This window comes from Pipra filicauda, unplaced genomic scaffold (assembly GCF_003945595.2).
Source record: "Pipra filicauda isolate LSUMZ 115617 unplaced genomic scaffold, ASM394559v2 scaffold508_size1329835_pilon, whole genome shotgun sequence".
In the NCBI taxonomy this organism is placed as follows: domain Eukaryota; kingdom Metazoa; phylum Chordata; class Aves; order Passeriformes; family Pipridae; genus Pipra; species Pipra filicauda.
In genome coordinates, this window is record NW_024104652.1 from 1,212,914 (window position 1) to 1,230,122 (window position 17,209).

Here is a 17,209-nt window from a genome sequence, read left to right on the forward strand (position 1 = left end):
GTGGAGCATCCAGGGAGAGCGTGGGCGGGATGCTGCTCCCTGCACTCCTCACTGCTGCCCATCCCCACACCGGCATCAGGCCCTGGGCGGGTCCCTAATGAGAATAAACCCATTTGCACTAATTGCATTCATTAGCTCTGCAGCGTGGAGTGGGGAGAGGAGAAGCACTGCAGCTGCTGGGCATGGATTTGCCCTGGGTGTTGCTGCAGGAAGGGTTGGACCCACCAGGGAAGGGGATGATCCCCAAATCCAGGGTGAAACGGGATGAGGTAGGAAGGGGAAGGGCTGTTCTGAGGGTGATGAAGGCAGGAGAGGCAGAGGAAGGGTGGAGAGCAGAGGTTTCACTGCATCCATCCCTGGTCCTCCTTGCTGGGGTGGACAGTGTGTGACACTGGTGTGGCTGAGGGCACCCTGGGGACAGTCCCAAGCTTCTTTTATCCATGCTGGAGTCTTTGTGCCTTTACTGTCACTTCCATGTCACTCCTTACACACGTATTGGTGACACGCTGAAGCCCTCGTGGGCTCCAGGTGTGAGGTCAGAGAGGGACCTTCAACCAGGAACGGCAGTGACAGGACAAGGAGTAATGGGTTCAAACTGAAAGAGAGGAAATTTAGGTGGGATTTATGGAATTCTTCCCTGTGAGGGTGGGGAGGCCCTGGCACAGGTTGCCCAGAGAAGCTGTGGCTGCCTCATCCCTGGAAGTGTCCAAGGCCAGGTTGGATGGGGCTTGGAGCGTGGGAGGTGTCCCTGCCCATGGCAGGGGGTGGAATGAAATGGGCTTTAAGGTCTCTTCCAACCCAAACCATTCCAGGATTCCATGATTCCATGAAAGCTGAAGGAGGAAGCGATGACAGGGAGCCCCTGCCCTTCTTAAACCGCTCCAGGAACAAGCTGGAGGAGATACAGCGAATGAAAGAGGAATGATGCTAAAGGGAAAGGGAGGCAGAAGCCCCTCAGGTTCCCCCAGGGCTTGGGAGTTCCATGGAAAGGGGTTGGCTCATCCCTGTGCCACCCTGCCATCGCGGCACCGCAGCCGGGGGCTGCCAGCTGGAGCGCTGGGAAGGGCTGGCACGGAGGGAAATGTCAGGATGAATACTGATTGCATTGGCTCGTCACGCTGTCAGCACCACGTCTGCAAAGTGCCACCCCGGCCTGGGAGAGGGGGGGGAGGACGGGGGTGGGCTCACTTCCAACCGGAGCTCATCACCTTCTCCAGGGGAAAGCACCCAAAAATCCCCCTTAAACTGGCATCCTTCCCCTGCCGGCTGCCCAGGGCTGCTCAGTGCTGCCCAATGCTCCATAGTGCTGCCCAGTGCTGCCCAGTACAGCTCACTGCTCCCCAGTGCTCCTCAGTACAGCTCCGTGCTTCCCAGTTCTTCCCAGTACAGCTCACTGCTCCCCAGTGCTGCCCAGTAAAACGCACAGCTCCTCCCCAGTGCACTGGTACAGCACTCCCAGTACAGACCCCCAGTACAGCACACTGCTCCCCAGTGCTCCCAGTACAGCTCAATGCTCCCCAGTGATCCCCAGTACAGCTTCCCAGTACAGCTCCCCAGCACTGCCAGTACAGCTCCCCAGTGCTCCCAGTACAGGTACCCAGCACTCCCAGCACAGCTCCCCAGTGCTCCCAGTACAGGTACCCAGCACTCCCAGCACAGCTCCCCAGTGCTCCCAGCACAGCTCCCCAGTGCTCCCAGTACAGTTCCCAGCACCCCCAGTACAGCTCCCTAGTACTCCCAGTACGACTCCCCAGTGCTCCCAGCACTCCCAGAGCTCCCAGTACAGCTCCCCAGTGTTCCCAGTACAGCTCCCCAATGCTCCCAGCACTCCCAGTACAGCTCCCCAGTGCTCCCAGGGCTCCCAGTACAGTTCCCCAGCGCTCCCAGTACAGCTCCCCAGCGCTCCCAGTACAGCTTCCCAGTACAGGTACCCAACATTCCCAGTACGGCTCCCAGTACAGCCCAGCGCACACCCCCAGTTCGCACTGCGGCGGGCACAGGCCCCTCCCCCTTACAGACCCCGCCCACCACAACAGACCCCGCCCACCACGCCAGGTCCTATCCCTGTGACCCCGCCCCTTCTCTGGCCCCGCCCCTTCCCGCCGTGTCCCTGAAGGCGGGCGAGCGCCTCTTCCCCTCCCGGCAGCCCCTTCCGCCGCTCTGATTGGCCGCGGCGGCTGCCGCTCAGCGCGTTGGCCAATGGGTGAGCGGAGCGCGGGGCCGGGGGCGGGCGCTTCCTTCGCTCGGGCCCGTCACGTCGGCGCGGCCTGAGCGGGGGAGGCGGGACCGGCACCGGCACCACCGAGATCGGGATAACCGGGATCGGGATCACCGGGATCACCCGGATCACCGGGACCATGTTCCGCCGCAAGCTCTCGGCGCTCGACTACCACAACCCCGCCGGGTTCAACTGCAGGGGTGAGGGACTGAGGGGGGGCCGGGACGGGGTTTGGAGAGACCTGGTCTGGGAAGGTGTCCCTGCGGACGGGACGGGCTTCAAGGCCCCTTCCCACCCAAACCACTTCTTGATTCTAGTCTGTTAATTAGGATAAGCTAGTTAAGGGTCTGCTGGGCTCCCATCGCAGCTCCCCGGACTCAGGGCTGAGCTGCAGCGCAGGATTTAGGACACGATAATATTTGCAACATGATAATAAAATCGCGTGGTTTTACTGGGATGTTGTGTGCTCGCATCTTTTTTGTTGCGTGTCCCACGTTCCTCCCGGTTAACAGTTTCTTCTTTTTTCGCTTAGAAGGTTTGTTTTGCCAGTTTAGAAAATTTAGAAGGTCTTACTCAAAGGTTTCCTTTGTGTGCTGTGACCGTGTCTCTGTTTCTTATTATAAATAGGAATTAAATTTTTTTACAGTGAGGGTGGTGAGGCCCTGGCACAGGTTGCCCAGAGAAGCAGTGGCTGCCCCTGGATCCCTGGAAGTGTCCAAGGCCAGGCTGGACAGGGCTTGGAGCAACCCGGGATAGTGGAAGGTGTCCTTGCCCATGGCAGGGGGTGGAACGAGATGAGCTTTAAGGTCCTTCCCAGCTCAAACCATTCCAGAATTACATGATTAAAGCTCCTCCGATGCCAAAAGGTTTTGGAGGGCTGGTGACAGCCAAAGCTGTGACCTGCTGTGTCCACAAGTGGGTTCTGTCACCGTAGCACAGGTACAGACCAATTGCTTCATCCAATCTGATTATCCCTGTGTGGACCACAGCCTTTGTACATGGAATTCCAGCTCCCAAATAACGAGATTTTGAATCAACAGGCAAGAAGAGTTGAGTCAACAGTAAAGGAGGAAAATGCCTTTGCAGCCACGACATCTGTGTGGTGTTTTTTGGGGAGGAATTTTGTCTTGTTTTTCTGGAAAACAGAGCTAGAAACTGAATTTCTCTCTCATTTTTTCACTTTTCCTCTTTGCTTGATAAATTATAATGGTATTCCCAACAAAACCAACCTGTTGGCTGATGCCTTTTATTGTAGTCAGTCAGTTTGAAGTGACTTGAAAGATGAAAAACACTCAGGGTTGGTTATTGGTCAGGGGATACATGATTTTAGTGTTAGATGGAAATATCTATATTTTTTTTTTTATGGTAAAAGTACTCAGGGGCATCAGCATTTGTATGAGTTGGATCAAAACTTAAAGTCTTCTTTGTGCCTTTAAGCTATTGGTTAATTCCTGCTTTGTTTCCCTCTCCCAACAGATGAAACAGAATTCAGGAACTTTATTGTCTGGCTGGAAGACCAGAAAATCAGACACTACAAGATTGAAGACCGAGGGAATTTGAGGAACATCCACAGTGATGACTGGCCCAAATCCTTTGAGAAGGTATTTCCTTGTTTCAAACACACTTTCAAGTGTTGGTGTAAATGATGTTTAACAGCTGCTGCAGTTGTTGAATGGAAATGACTCTGAATATTTGTCCTGTCAGTGAACTCTTATATTTCTAGGAATTTAAATGTATTCTTGAGGCCAAACTGGGGGAGTTATTAAGATGGGAGAATTTTGTACAAGGTTTGCACTCAGCTTGTACAAGAGGTGGAGTATCCACCCTGATCCCTTTTTTTTTTTTTTTTTTACCTGATCTGACTCAGCTCTTGAAGCAGAAGGAAGGTTGACTGCAAATAAACAGCTTCTTTTCTGCATTAATGATTCCCATGTACCAAAAGGAAAGTGGGTTAGGCTGTGCCAGCATGTGGAAGAAAGCTACAGCTCTGCACCTCGTGGCATTCCAGATGGATGGCTTTCCATGGCTGGCACAAAGCCATCGTGCATGGGTGATCTCCTCTGTGCTCCTGACATTCTGAGTCACCACGAGGCTGTTGAGCTTTTCCTCTTGCTTCCCATTTCCCTTTTTTTTCCAAACAGCCCAGCAAAGAGCTGAAAGTGCTGCTCTGTAATGCTCTGAGCCCGTTCATCCCACTTTTTTTTCCCCCTGGAATCACGTGCTACGCTCACTGCCCAGGAGTTGCAGTGCTCAGGCTTTGCAGGGGGATCCTAAATCATTCCAATATTCTGTAGATAAATGTAGATGTTGTTGGAATTACTGGCAGCAAAGGGACACAACACAATGTCCTGGCCTTTGGGAGTCTTGGCAGCAGCCTGGGCTGGATCTTGTGTTCTGGGCTGAGAAGAGCAGAGGCAGAATGTCAGCCACTTTCTGTCCTCTCTCGTTGTACACAATCCCTAAAAAAGGGAGAATTACTTCTGCTGCCCCTGGGAATCCTCTGATTTCAGCATTGTGAAAGCCTTAGGCAGCCTCATTCCTCCTTCCTGCTCCGGGTGGGAAGCTTTTGCTGCCATTTGTTCCCCTTTCCCATGCTCCAGTTGCTCTGTAACATGAGCAGAGAGCAAAGAAAGGGTGTGTTGGTTTCTCTGGGTGCAGCCTGGCAATAAATAACATTTAGCAGTGGCACCTCCTTTTTAATAAAAGTCAGACTCAAAGTTAGAGGTGGATTAGGACACTCCAGTATCTCTTGGATGGATCAGATGCCACAGCAGGAATTCCACAATGATGCTTCTTGTTAATTAATGTCTTCTACCTGTAAGGCCTGTGGGAGAGTGACTGTTCCCACAGCAGTTCTGTGCTCCAGATTAATTCACACAGGTCAGTAACATCCGTTTGTTTTCTCTTCTCTTTGCTCCTCAGTACATGAAGGACGTGAACTGTCCCTTCAAAATACAGGAACGACAAGAAACAGTGGATTGGCTTCTTGGCTTGGCTGTTAGGCTGGAGTATGGAGACAATGGTATGAGGGAATGGATTTAATGGTTCAGAATGGGTGGGAAATGGGGGTTTCTCTTTATTTTGATGGAATCTCAGAATGGTTTGGGTTGGAAAGGACCTTACAACCCATCTCCTTCTACCCCCTGCCATGAGCAGGGACACCTTCTGCTATCCCAGGTACTCCAAGCCCCATCCAACGTGGCCTGGAACATTTCCAGGGATGGGGCAGTCACAGTTTCTTTGGGCAACCTGTGCCAGGGCCTCACCACCCTCACAGGGAAGAATTCCTTCCCAATATCCTATCTCATCCTGCCCTGTGTCAGTGGGAAGCCATTCCCCCTTTTCCTGTCACTCCAGACCCTTGTCCAAAGTCTCTCTAGCTCTTCTGGAGACCCTTTATCTTATCTAAGGAAGTAAAATTTTATGGTGGTCTGTGCAGGCATTTGGATGTGTTTAACTGTGAATGAGAGAGCAACCTCACTTAATCCTGTGGGACTAATTATTGGAATAATGTTGTTCATGGGCAGTGCAGGAGGGTCCAATTTTTTAATTTTTTTTAACTGCTGATGCAGGTCTTCTTGTTTCCTGCTTTTTCTGTGGAGAAGCCTGAACAGTTGGCATGGATATGATTTCTCTTTGGTTCAGAGGCACTTTGCAGTGTCCCTGTGCAGTGTCACTTCCCTCTGTAGGGAATGTACCCTCCCTTGGAGCATCCATTCCATGCTATTTTTACCTTGGACACATCTTGCATCTAAAACGTTTATTGTCCAAGATGGCCCAAAGCACAGGGACAGCACAACTCATTCCGACCCCTGCAGTGTTCTGCCTTCCCTAGAACCCTGCTGGAGCTGGGAATGTCTGTCATCTCCTCTTCCAAGTTTTCCCACTTTTCCTTGTTCTCTTGCCTGGGGAGTCACAGAGCCGTTTGGGTTGAAAGGAACCTGTAAATTGAAAGGAACCTGTAAAGACCCTCTAGGCCAAAGCCCTGCCCTGGGCAGGGGCATCTCCAGCCGGGCCAGGTTCCTCCTGACCTGAATTTTGTCCAGGGCAAATGTCCTGCAGTTGCTCAGGTGCTTCCGGAAGCGCTTCATCAGCTCGGGATCCTCCTTGAGCCGGCGCATCAGCCAGTAGGACTTGCAGCAGGAACCGTCCCGGCAGGTGATCTCTGAGGGTCTCACCTGGAAGGCACAGGGCAGGGAGCCTTGTGATGGAAAGGGCAGAGGGGCCTCAGGGGGCCGAGACTACTCTGGATGATGGGCTTGGCCTCTCCTGGAGAGAGACTCAAGCCTGGCTGGGCTGCCCCAGGCACAGCTTGTGCCAGAATCATGGAACGGTTTGGGTTGGAAGGCGCCTTAAAGACCATTTTGTTCCAACCCCCTGCTGTGGGCAGGGATGCTCAGCCTGTCCTGGTTTCCCCCATGGTGGCTGAGCCCCACCTCTGCCTCCTGGGGCTGGCAAAGGGCTGGGGAGGACCTTCCTACTCCCCATGGGCTCCCCGACCACCCTCCTGCCGTTCCCTCACCTTTCTCCAGGGTCTCCTGGCTTTTCTGGCAAGGAGGCGCCCAAGGTAATACCCCAGGAGCAGCAGGCACAGGGCTGAGGTGCTCCAAAAAACCACCTGTGGGGTGGTGATGCCCCTCCTGGCAGTGCCCTTCTGCTCCAGCAGCGGGGGAGGCACATCCCACACCAGGGTGGCCCAGGAGGGAGGGCAGGAAGAGCCGCTGTCCCGGGGGAAGAGCCAGGACACACCGAGGGTCAGGAGCAGGGGAAGCTCCGCTCGGAGCATCCTGCTGGGATCGCTGCTCAGCTCAGCCTGGGCCCAGCTCACGGAGTCTGAACATCCTGCTGGGATCTCTGCTCAGCTCACCCTGGGCCCAGCTCACAGAGCCTGAGCTCTGGTTGTCACTTGTCACCCACCACGTGTCACCAAACGTGCTGTGATGTCACAAGCCTGGCACCCCACAGGCAGGGAATGTCATCCCAGGTGCTGGGTGTGTCAGCTGCCATCAAATGCCATGGGCAGGGACACCTTCCCCCAGACAAATTCACAGTGCTTTTGTGAAATATTCATCAAATTCAGACAATGTCAAAAGCATATCTTGCTTTCTTTAAACAAAATAAATACAATTCCATGTGCTTGTTTTCGCCCCATACTCTGTTTCTTTTCAGCTCCCCTGGGGCTGCAGTAGCATAATTGCATTTATTATTTAATTTCTGGATAGAGCAACCCCCATTGTACATATTTATCCCCTTCTCCTTGTGGGATTGCCTTTATGAGAACTTACTCTGAAGTGTATTAAATGCATTATATTTAGTACTACATTTATTCCAATAAGTTATTCTTAGACCCCTCTTTTACAGGGAGTAGATCTGGAACCCTTGGGAACTAGGACAAGGTTATGAAAAAGTTGAGTCAAATCTCCACAGTCACAGCAGTTTCATCTGCTTGTAGTGAGAGTGGGGATACAAATGTAATTACTGGGGGCAAAAAAATAACAGCCAAAGTGCTGTTTTCCATTATAATTCCTGCAGGGCTGAGCTCTGCCCAACACAAGGATGGGATATAAATACCTGCACTCTGCTTCTCAGCCTTTGAGAACATTAGTAGGGAGCTCCAAAATACCAGTTTATAAGCTCAGAAGGCTCTTGGATAATTAAAACACCCCAAAAAATCCAGGTATAGCAAACTCCAGCTTGGTGCTAAACTTGGAACTGGTTGTTTTTGTCACTGGCTCTAACGGTGTTCGTGTTTGTCTCTTAATTTTGCAGCTGATAAATATAAGGATTCTACCCCTGATGGTGCTAAAAACACTGACAACACAGCCAAAAATGCAGAGCCACTGATTAACCTGGATGGTGAGTGTGCACCAACCTCCTGGATGGGAATGGGTTCCATGGCCTGTGTGTTCTTCAGCTTTGAGGTTGTTTAATCCTGTGATGCAGATTTTTAAAGCCCAGCTTAAAGCTTCAGGAGTGCAGAGCTCGTGTATTTTACACCTGCTGGAAGTGCCTCTCTGTGAACAGTGGTTTGAGAATTAGAGTTGTTTCTGTGCTCCTGTTAAAGAGGAACTGCTCCACGTGAATTCCATATGGATGTGAGCTTCTCCTGTTGGGAAAAAGAAGGGCAACAGGGAGAATCTTTCCCAGCAGAACGAGGTGCCCAGATATGAATAATTAGAGAGGGCTCCTATTAGCAGTGAAGGAGCAGCTGTAGGGTGTTTACCTTGACAGCTTTGCAGAGAGTTCTGTAAATCATAAATACTTACTGTGGGTGAGGGAGAAATAACAAAATACCTTAAAAATTTTTTAAAAATCCAAGGAATCATGACTGCACGCTGGTTACTTCCATACTGTCAGGTGTTATGTGTTGGTTCAGTCTTCCCCAGCTGTTCCTGTCATAATAATTTTGGTTTTTTTCTCACTAAAAGTGGAAGTGGTGGAAAATAGCTGTAAAATTATCCCCATGGTTTTTTTTCCCATTCCTCCTATTACAAAAAGGCAGTTGGGAATTGGTGCTGCCCTCACCCAGCAGGCACAGTTCTGCTCCACAGTGATAAAAGTGTATAAAATAAATATCTGTACAGTAGATGTGAATATTTGTATTTATATGTTATATTTATAAATATTATGTTTTATTTTTATATGTAGGTAGATATAAAATAAACACCTGCATGTAACTTGCTTTATTTTCAAAGCCTTTACCTGGTTGTGAAGCCCAGTGCTGATTGTTCTGCAGCCAGATTAAGTGGTTCCTCGCTGCTGTGTATCCATGGTCTTGGAATCATGGAATTACTAAGGTTGGAAAAGCCCTCTAAGATCATGAAGTCCAACCATTAACCCAGCACTGCCATGTTCACCACTAAATAATGTCCCCAAGTGCCACATCCACCTGTGCTCTGAACGCTTCCAGGGATGGTGATGAATTGCCCTTGCCCATCCCTAAGAGCAATCCAATACCATGGAGTCAGGAAGCCAGTTTTATCTTCTGGAATCAGTTAAAGTAACATGTATTTTTAATGATAATGGTTATTTTCCAGTGAATAATCCTGATTTCAAGGCTGGAGTGATGGCTTTGGCTAATCTGCTTCAGATCCAGCGCCACGATGATTATTTGGTGATGCTCAAGGTGAGTTTCCCACTTTTCCCACCTCCTTTCTTCCTTCTTTTCCCCAGTGCCTGGTATGTGTTTAATAGCTTGAGGTGCAGAGTTACTGATAAATATGAATTTTTAGGCTCAAATGGGAAAAAAAACCCCTTATCCTCTTTGTCTTTTCAAGCAGGGAAGAACATAAAGCCTGGAAATTAATGCAGGGGTAATTATCTTGGTGAACAGTTCAGTTGGAGCAGAGTTCCTTGAGGAACATGCTCAAAGGAGAAGGTTGTATTCCAGTGCTAGAAATTCAGAGAAACTTGAAAATATAGGAGCTAATGATGCAGAGGGTGTTTTAAAACAAACATCCAAGGGAGACCCACAGTTAAAAGTTTCCTCCTCCTTATCTTGGACTGTTTATTCCTTGTCATTACTGTCAATTTAGTTTTGACAACTAATTATGGCTTTTAAACTCACTAAATAGGATAATTAATTTTCTAAAGCATATTTTTTATGCCTTTAGGAAAATTTGGGGCTTTACTGGTGGAACTCAGTAGATTTGGGGTCAATCCCATACTGTATTTTTTAAATACATTTATTTATGAGACTGTAGCAATCCCGAGCTCCTACTTGATCATGCCATAAATATGGAAATAAGCTGAGTTTTCTTTGGCACCAAAATAAAAGCATTTCACTGAAAAAAACCCCTAAAGTTCCATTCATGACAATAGTTGTGATATTTGCCAAACTTATTTTGGAGAACCTAAACACCAGGAGTGTTGGAGTTTGTTTAGTGTGTGTAAGTCTGTAACAGGTCTACTGAAAGAGTGTTATCCTGGTAGCCTGGTTTCTTAAGGAATTCTCAGCCTGCAGTTATCCCATCCATTCTTTCTCAGTCTCTCCAGTATGGTATCCTCCTTTTTTGGGAAGATAAAATAACCCTTGAACCCTTCATCAATCTTTAAAGAGCAGTGGAGATCTTACATCAAACCCCTACCAAAAAAAAAACAACCTAAAATCCTACAAAAATCAGTGAAAGGGGATATGAGGTAGAGAGAGGAGATGCTGGGAATGGTGATGTTGAGGATTTGCAGCATGAACTCAGCTCTTTCCAGACAGAATTCCTTCACCTCTTCTTACAGGATTGTCCAGGGCTGGCAAACTTTACTGGGTCCATCAAATTTGCTCCTGGCAGCTGGAAGAGATAGAATGTGCTTTTTGCATAAATACATTTGCAATTATGTCACTGTTTCTCCATTTCTGTCACTGTTTCTCCATTTCTGTCACTGTTCCTACATTTCTAGGCTTGCTTTTTTCGGACAGACACGGCTGGACAAAACCAGCCTGAATTTTCTTGCTGTTAGTTACAGTGAGAGTAAATCCCTGCAATGAAAATCCATGTTACATGAACAACAGCAGTGCTGGCTTGATGATCTTAGAAGGTGTCAGTGAAACTCTTCATTCTACACCACAATAAGCAGGTTTTCAGTGCACACAGAGGGAATTTATGATCCCTGTTAAGGCTTGGACACTCAGGAGAGGATGCTTAGGGAGAGCCAAAGGGTGCAGGCACACCACAGACATCTGGCCCAGAGCAAGCAGAGATATTTGGAATCCCATTTTATTAATTTAAATCTGGCAGGTTGATCAGGAAGCATCTGGATAACACAGTTGGATATCCGTGTTCTAAGGCAAAAGGCACTCGGAATTCTCTTTCACAAGGTCTGGTTTCACTGCTGGAATTTACTGGTAAACTCCTCATCAAATCATTCTTCTGTCCAGGCTATTCTCTTCATTTAGAAAGATTTCTAGAAGTATTTTGTGGGAACTTTCTAGGATCAGCTCAGCTTTAATCATGACCAAACCTGGGAGAAATCCTGGGGGAGAAACATGAAGTGGTAAAGCTGCTTCTGCCACGTTTGGCTGCTCATCAGGGAAAGTCTGAGGAATGTGTTTGACAGACCCAGTTCTTCTTTCCCGTGGAAGTCTGCCTGCATGGTATTCCTGCAGTTATTCTTAGAGGCATTTAGAGCTGGAAAGGATCAGTAACTGATGGCTCCGATAGGATTTCATCCCATGTGCTGGAGCCAGTGAGAACGGATGAGCAGCAGGATTGTCAAAGTCGAGGCTGTTCTTGTTCCTGAGTCTAAAATTAACTCCTCTCTGCTCTTAGTCTCTTTTAAAACCTGGGTGGATGGCCTTGCTCCGGGTTTCTCTGCATATGGAAGGTGGTCCAGCACCTACTAGGAGGTGCTCTTAGCAGGAATTCCATCCTGAAGCAGGATTTCCTTCCTGAAGAATCTACGTTGCTGCAGTGTTTAAGGTGTGAGATCACAGAAAAAGAAAAGTGATGCTGCTGCTTTTGGGATTGTGATCAGCTTGTTTGGGTTGGAAAAGGCCTTTAAATTATTGTGTCCAACTGTTCTCCCAGCACTGCCAAGGCCACCACTGCCCCGTGTCCCCAAGTGCCACATCCACACGGCTTTGAAATCCCTCCAGGGATGGGGACTCCACCACTGCCCTGGGCAGCTGTGCCAGGGCTGGACAACCCTTCTGGGGAAGAAATTTTTCCTAATATCCAATTTTAACCTCCCCTGGTGCAAATTGAGGCTGTTTCCTCTTGTCTTGTGTTTTTTTACCAGTAGAGAGGGTCCCAACCCCCCACCCCACCCCGACTCCACCCTCCTGTCAGGGAGTTGTAGAGTGAGAAGGTCCCTCCTGAGCCTCCTTTTCTCCAGGCTAAAAATCATGAGCTTTTTGGGCTGTTCCTTGTACTTTGCAGTTTCTGGCCCAGGAGTGGCTGAAATAACTCATGTGGAATTAATGTCCTTGTCTGTTCTGGTTAAGCTGCTTCACACGCCCGCGTGAGACACCAGGAGTGAAATGAAATGAAAAGGTTTGAGGTCTGAAAGAGTTCTCCAAAAAAAAATTGTCACAAAACTGGGTTCGAGTTTATGCTGAGTTATAATTTTGGCTCCTTTTCCCTTGGAATTACTGAGAAATGCACCAGGGCATGAGTTATTTCCTCTCACCTTTCCATGTCTTTCCCAGGCAATTCGCATTTTGGTTCAGGAGCGTTTGACGCAGGACGCCATCGCCAAGGCCAGTCAGTCCAAGGAGGTTTGTATGCACATTCCACGTGTCCAGGGTTAATTATTCCATATCAATTAATGATGATAAATGTCTGTCCCCTCAGGCAAAGCCAGTTCTGTATCAACACTTCCTTTAGGAGGGTGGTGGAAGCTTCCTTTATCCTCACCACCCTGGTCCCAACACACCCAGAGGATTGTGGAGGGTGGTAGGCAAAGCTCTTTTTGTTTCAGTTGGATACAAATATATCTGTGTGATGTATCATGGGATAGCTTTTCCCTTAGTTATTTTCCAGAGCATTACCCTGACTGTTCAGTGCAGCAAGTCTGAGAAGAAATGTATGGCCCAGCTTTTCCTTGGAATCAGCAGCACTGGCCGTGCAAACAGGTTGAAACATTCCTTGTGTGGAGTGTTTGGTTTTGTGCATACACCTCATGTTTGGGGCATGAGATGTTGGTCATCCAACTCCTCCCTCCTCTCTTCCCCAAAAAAAGAGATGGTGAAGGAAACTTCCACCCTTAAACTCAGATTTTGCAGAATTCTTTTGTAACCTCTGTTGGGAAGGTGTTCCAGGGGGTTTTTCAGCTTGTCATTTCTTCAGCATTCCACTTCTCTGCTCATCTCTCTGGCATTTGGCACAGCAGCTGCTGGCTCTGAGTTTGGACACAGCTGGGAAAGGCCTCACCTGCCCTGCAGGTGTATCAGGTGTTCGAGCACGAGAGTCCCTGATAAAGTGACTGGATACACTCAAAGAGCCCAAATCCCTTCATCTTTCCTGGCAGCTGCTCACAACAGTCCATGATTTATTTATTATCATCACACTGCCGGGGATGTTTTCCAACAGGGAACCACAGGTGCTCTGAGTTGCAGTAATTGCCAGAAGCCTTGGAAGAGTAAATCAAAGCTTTGGACTTGTATATCCATAAAACTGTTAAAAGAGCAGAAAAACATGAAAGCAGCTGAGACTTGTCTTCATTTTAAGTTCTATAATAATAATAAAAACCGGCTTTTAGTTGTTGTTTTCATAGCTGCAAAGCTGACACACAGGGATCAAGATGGGATTTTCCTTGAGGAACTGGGAATTTTTTTCCTGACAAGGAGTTGCTCATATTTGATAGGTCTCAGGTTGAGATGCCACTGACTGTGATAAATATTACTGGGAGCATATCCTCCTTAGGAATTCTGAATTTCAAGGGAGGTGGAGAAAAAGCAGGGGGATAGAGGCAGGAAAACAGCTTTGTCTGTGCCAGCAGAGATCATCAACATCATGATGTGTCGGGGGAGTGGAGAAAATATCTTCAAAGCAGAGGGTCGCAGGATAAAAAGAAAGGAAAATTAGAGCTCTGCTGCTGATTTTGACCGGTTTGCTAATGGCCAAAACACTGACCAGTGGCACTTTGTGTGTTCAGAAACAGGTTATAAATAATAAAAGCTGTGGCTGCTCATGGCAGACAGCTTGATACCCAAAATATCACCAGTTGCCTTCTTGGGCAAGATCAGGATAGAGTGGGAAAAGGTAAAAATAGGTGGAGAGATGTTCTCTGACTGAAGGATGGGGGTGAGGGTGGTGCTGAGGAAACAAACTGCTGTGGTTGAGGTTTAAATGTACCCAGTAAAAATGAGATTTACCTTGTTGGGTGGTCAAGGTCAGATATTGCAAGATATTTGCAAGGTAAGATATAATTTTTAGGTTATACTTTGAATGGCTGGCAATTCAGTGAGTTCAGATTTATACTGACAGGAGTCAGATTTATGCTGACAGCCTTTTATCTTGTTTTTTTCTCCCCTGGTGAGTGTATCCCAAGTAGGTTCAAATACAACAGATGCCCTTCAGGATCACTTTAGGGATGCTCCCTGGGGATATGTTTGAAAGCACGACAAAGTGGGTATTTTTTCCCCCTACTGTGAAATCTGGACACTCTTTTTTCCTCCCACTCCCAGGGAATTTGGTTTTATTTTTAATACTTCCTGCTACAGGGGAGTTGTCCGTGGTGGTCAGGCCCGTTGCAAGTGTTTTGTGCAGCATTTATAAATTAAATTTTTGGGGAGTGAGGTTGGAAATGGTCTGTGTAGTCCCTGGTCTGTTTGAAGCTGCTGTGCAAAGGAGGATGTGTTTGTTATACTTGGGGTGGGGGCTGGGGGGATTCCAAAGGCAGCTCCCACCTCCCAAAAAGCAGCAAACACAGGGAGTGTGGGAAGGAGGCAGGGTGAGGAATGCTGTGCTACCAGGTGAAGGTGACACTCACTGTTGGAGGAACCTGCAGTGGCCTTGGGGAAATTCATCCACAAAGAACTGACTGGAAAAAAAAAAAAAAAACACCAAAAACCACACCAGGGTGGCAGGAAGCTCTTTGCAGCCTCAAGTATAAAGCTAATTTCTTTAAAAATACACGTAGGAAGTCTGATATATTGCTAGAATCTGTTTGAGGTGGCATTAGGGGCATTTTTATCACCAGTTTTAACAGTGGAGATGTTCGACTGCAATCTTAAAAATACATATATTTGCCTATAAAAGCCATGGAAAACAATTACTTTTTGAAAATGGGGTAAGTAATGAGTTGCAGTCACCATTTTGTATTTAATGTGTATTTTGATCAACTCAGATCCTTTTTTTTTTACACGTGTATAAAAACCTTTAAATGAGATCCTCACCATTTGGAAGCTTTACAACCCCATCACTGCAGAAACTGGTGGTACTGAGCTTTAATGTTTTTGTTGTGCCACATGCAAAACATTTGGCAAATGTTGAAAAAAAAGATTACTGAGGCAGCAAAAGGAAATTCTGAGATTTGCAATGTTTAAGTCTAATTTTAAGTGCATTTTGAGACGTGGTGAGTAATTATTTAGCGTGACTGCTCCTCTACAGCTGGAGAGGGTAAAGGAAACAGAGCAATGCTTGTAAATGACCACTAATAAACTCTGCCTTGGAGTGTTTTAATAGAGCAAGTGTTTAGAAAATTGAATGTTTAGTTTATTCCTGAGCTTAACACTTGAGCAAATGCTTTGGGGGGATGTTGCTGGAAGTTGTGAGCTCGAGAAACTCTTACTACAGAGCGTTTTTGCAGCTCTTTTGAATCATCCAGTGCTTAAAACCTGGCAGCTGTTTAAAGGCAGAAGTTTCTAAGAAAGCCCAGTTTGTGCAGGGTTTTTGTTCGCCTGGGGAGCGATGCTGCTGGATTGGGTGTTCTCTCCCAGTCCTGGTGTTGGCCTTTTAAGGATTGAATGCAGGCAGTGTGTGTCCAATGGGGTTTGCTTGACAACTCAGGGGATTATTAACCAGGCAGATTTTTCTGTAATAAAACTCTGGGTTTGGTGTTTCAGGACAGAGACTTGTGTAATCAAACACACACAAGCAAAACTCGTGTCTTCTCCTCCAGAGTTACCTGCTGCATTACTTGCTTTTATTTACCAAACATGCATTTTTAACTGCATTTGAACATGTTTTTTTTCTTTTCCAAGGGTCTGCCTGTTGCTCTGGAAAAGCACATTCTTGGATTTGACACGGGAGGTGAGCACTTCTCCTAATGTGACTTTTAAACAGCCACAGAGCCTATTACTGTCAAATATGTAGCTGATGTGTCCAGTAAAAAAAACCCTGGAGTGGAAAGAATTCCTCCCTCCCAGCTGGTTATTTATGAGCACTCCTGAGCATTTGGGTTTGGAACAGAAAAGCCTAAATCTGAGCTGGGGAAGATGTTGTTTCAGAGTCATGTTTAAATAACAGCTTTTCATGGCAGCCACGTTTCCCAGCGGAAGGAAGGAAGGAATGCATCCTGCTGTTTGTAAATCCTGCTGCTACCAGCAGAGGACATCTGTGCTGCTTCCAGGGATTTTAGCTGCCTGATTTACCTAAAACCTGATGGAGGCAGCTCAAGTTGGCGTGACCTGATGGGTTATTTATAAGGAATGACCAGGTGACCTGGGACTCCACTAGTCTGGCTCCACGCCACCTAAATCGCTGCTTGGAATGTTTCATACCAGCTTTCCACTGGGAGGTGTCCCTGGCCATGGCAGAGGGTTGGAATGAGATGATCCTTAAGATCCCTTCCAACCCACACCAGTCTGTGATTCTCTGATTCTCTGACCCAACCCTGGATTTTTGAGGGCTGGGTGAGGTTTTGGAGGACACCCCATCCCTCTGTAGCAGCAGGGAAAGTTGTTTCCTATCGCCAGCCTGGAAACCACAACCACCAGCTCCAATTAAGCTCTTCTTAAGTCCTTCCTGTGAGCTCAAAATAATGGATGGAATGAAAGTTTCTCTTCCTGCCCCTCCCCAGATGCTGTTATCAACGAGGCTGCCCAGATCCTCCGCCTGCTGCACATAGAGGAGCTCCGGGAGCTGCAGACCAAGATTAACGAAGCCATTGTTGCTGTCCAGGCCATTATCGCTGATCCCAAGACTGACCACAGACTGGGGAAAGTTGGGAGATGAAGGGATAAAGGCTTCCAACCCTGTGTGTGTGCTTAGTGCAAGTAGGAACCACCTACAGCCCCATACTCCGGCATGCGGCTTGAAACGGGATTGTTTCACTGTTTGGAAAGAAAACAGGAAATTGAATTCTGACTTCTAATGAATTGTCTTTTTTTTTTTTTTCTTTAAATAAATGAGATTGGGGAAAACAGACAAATTTGTTCTGGTTAGCTCTGAGTTGGCAAATAAGACTTTTTTCCCCTCTTTTTCTCGTTTTCAATTGTGTTTGGCTTCGTGTCGAGAGGGGAGCGTTACATAAAACCCTCTTTTGCTGAGGTCCTGCCCTGTGAACAGCTTGCTCCTGGCTTGCTTGCTGCTTCCCCCCTGAAATATTTAAAAA

The 17,209-nt window shown here is 47.5% G+C and overlaps 1 protein-coding gene across 1 annotated transcript; it reads left to right on the forward strand.

Annotated features, from left to right (window-relative positions):
• The first annotated feature begins 2,271 nt into the window (after window positions 1-2,271).
• On the forward strand, window positions 2,272-17,057 carry RTRAF (RNA transcription, translation and transport factor). Its single transcript, XM_027744448.2, has 8 exons — window positions 2,272-2,418; window positions 3,695-3,819; window positions 5,141-5,240; window positions 7,988-8,074; window positions 9,256-9,344; window positions 12,360-12,428; window positions 15,858-15,906; window positions 16,676-17,057. Exons 1-8 carry the CDS (start codon window positions 2,358-2,360, stop codon window positions 16,828-16,830), a joined length of 735 nt encoding a protein of 244 aa, XP_027600249.1. The 5' UTR covers window positions 2,272-2,357; the 3' UTR covers window positions 16,831-17,057.
• The last annotated feature ends 152 nt before the right edge of the window (window positions 17,058-17,209 follow it).

Coding starts and splice junctions, on each gene's coding strand:
- RTRAF (XM_027744448.2), top strand. CDS start 2,358: ATGTTCCGCCGCAAGCTCTCGGCGCTCGACTACCACAACCCCGCCGGG. Junction 9,345..12,359: donor ATTATTTGGTGATGCTCAAG/GTGAGTTTCCCA, acceptor TGTCTTTCCCAG/GCAATTCGCATTTTGGTTCA. Junction 12,429..15,857: donor AGGCCAGTCAGTCCAAGGAG/GTTTGTATGCAC, acceptor TTCTTTTCCAAG/GGTCTGCCTGTTGCTCTGGA.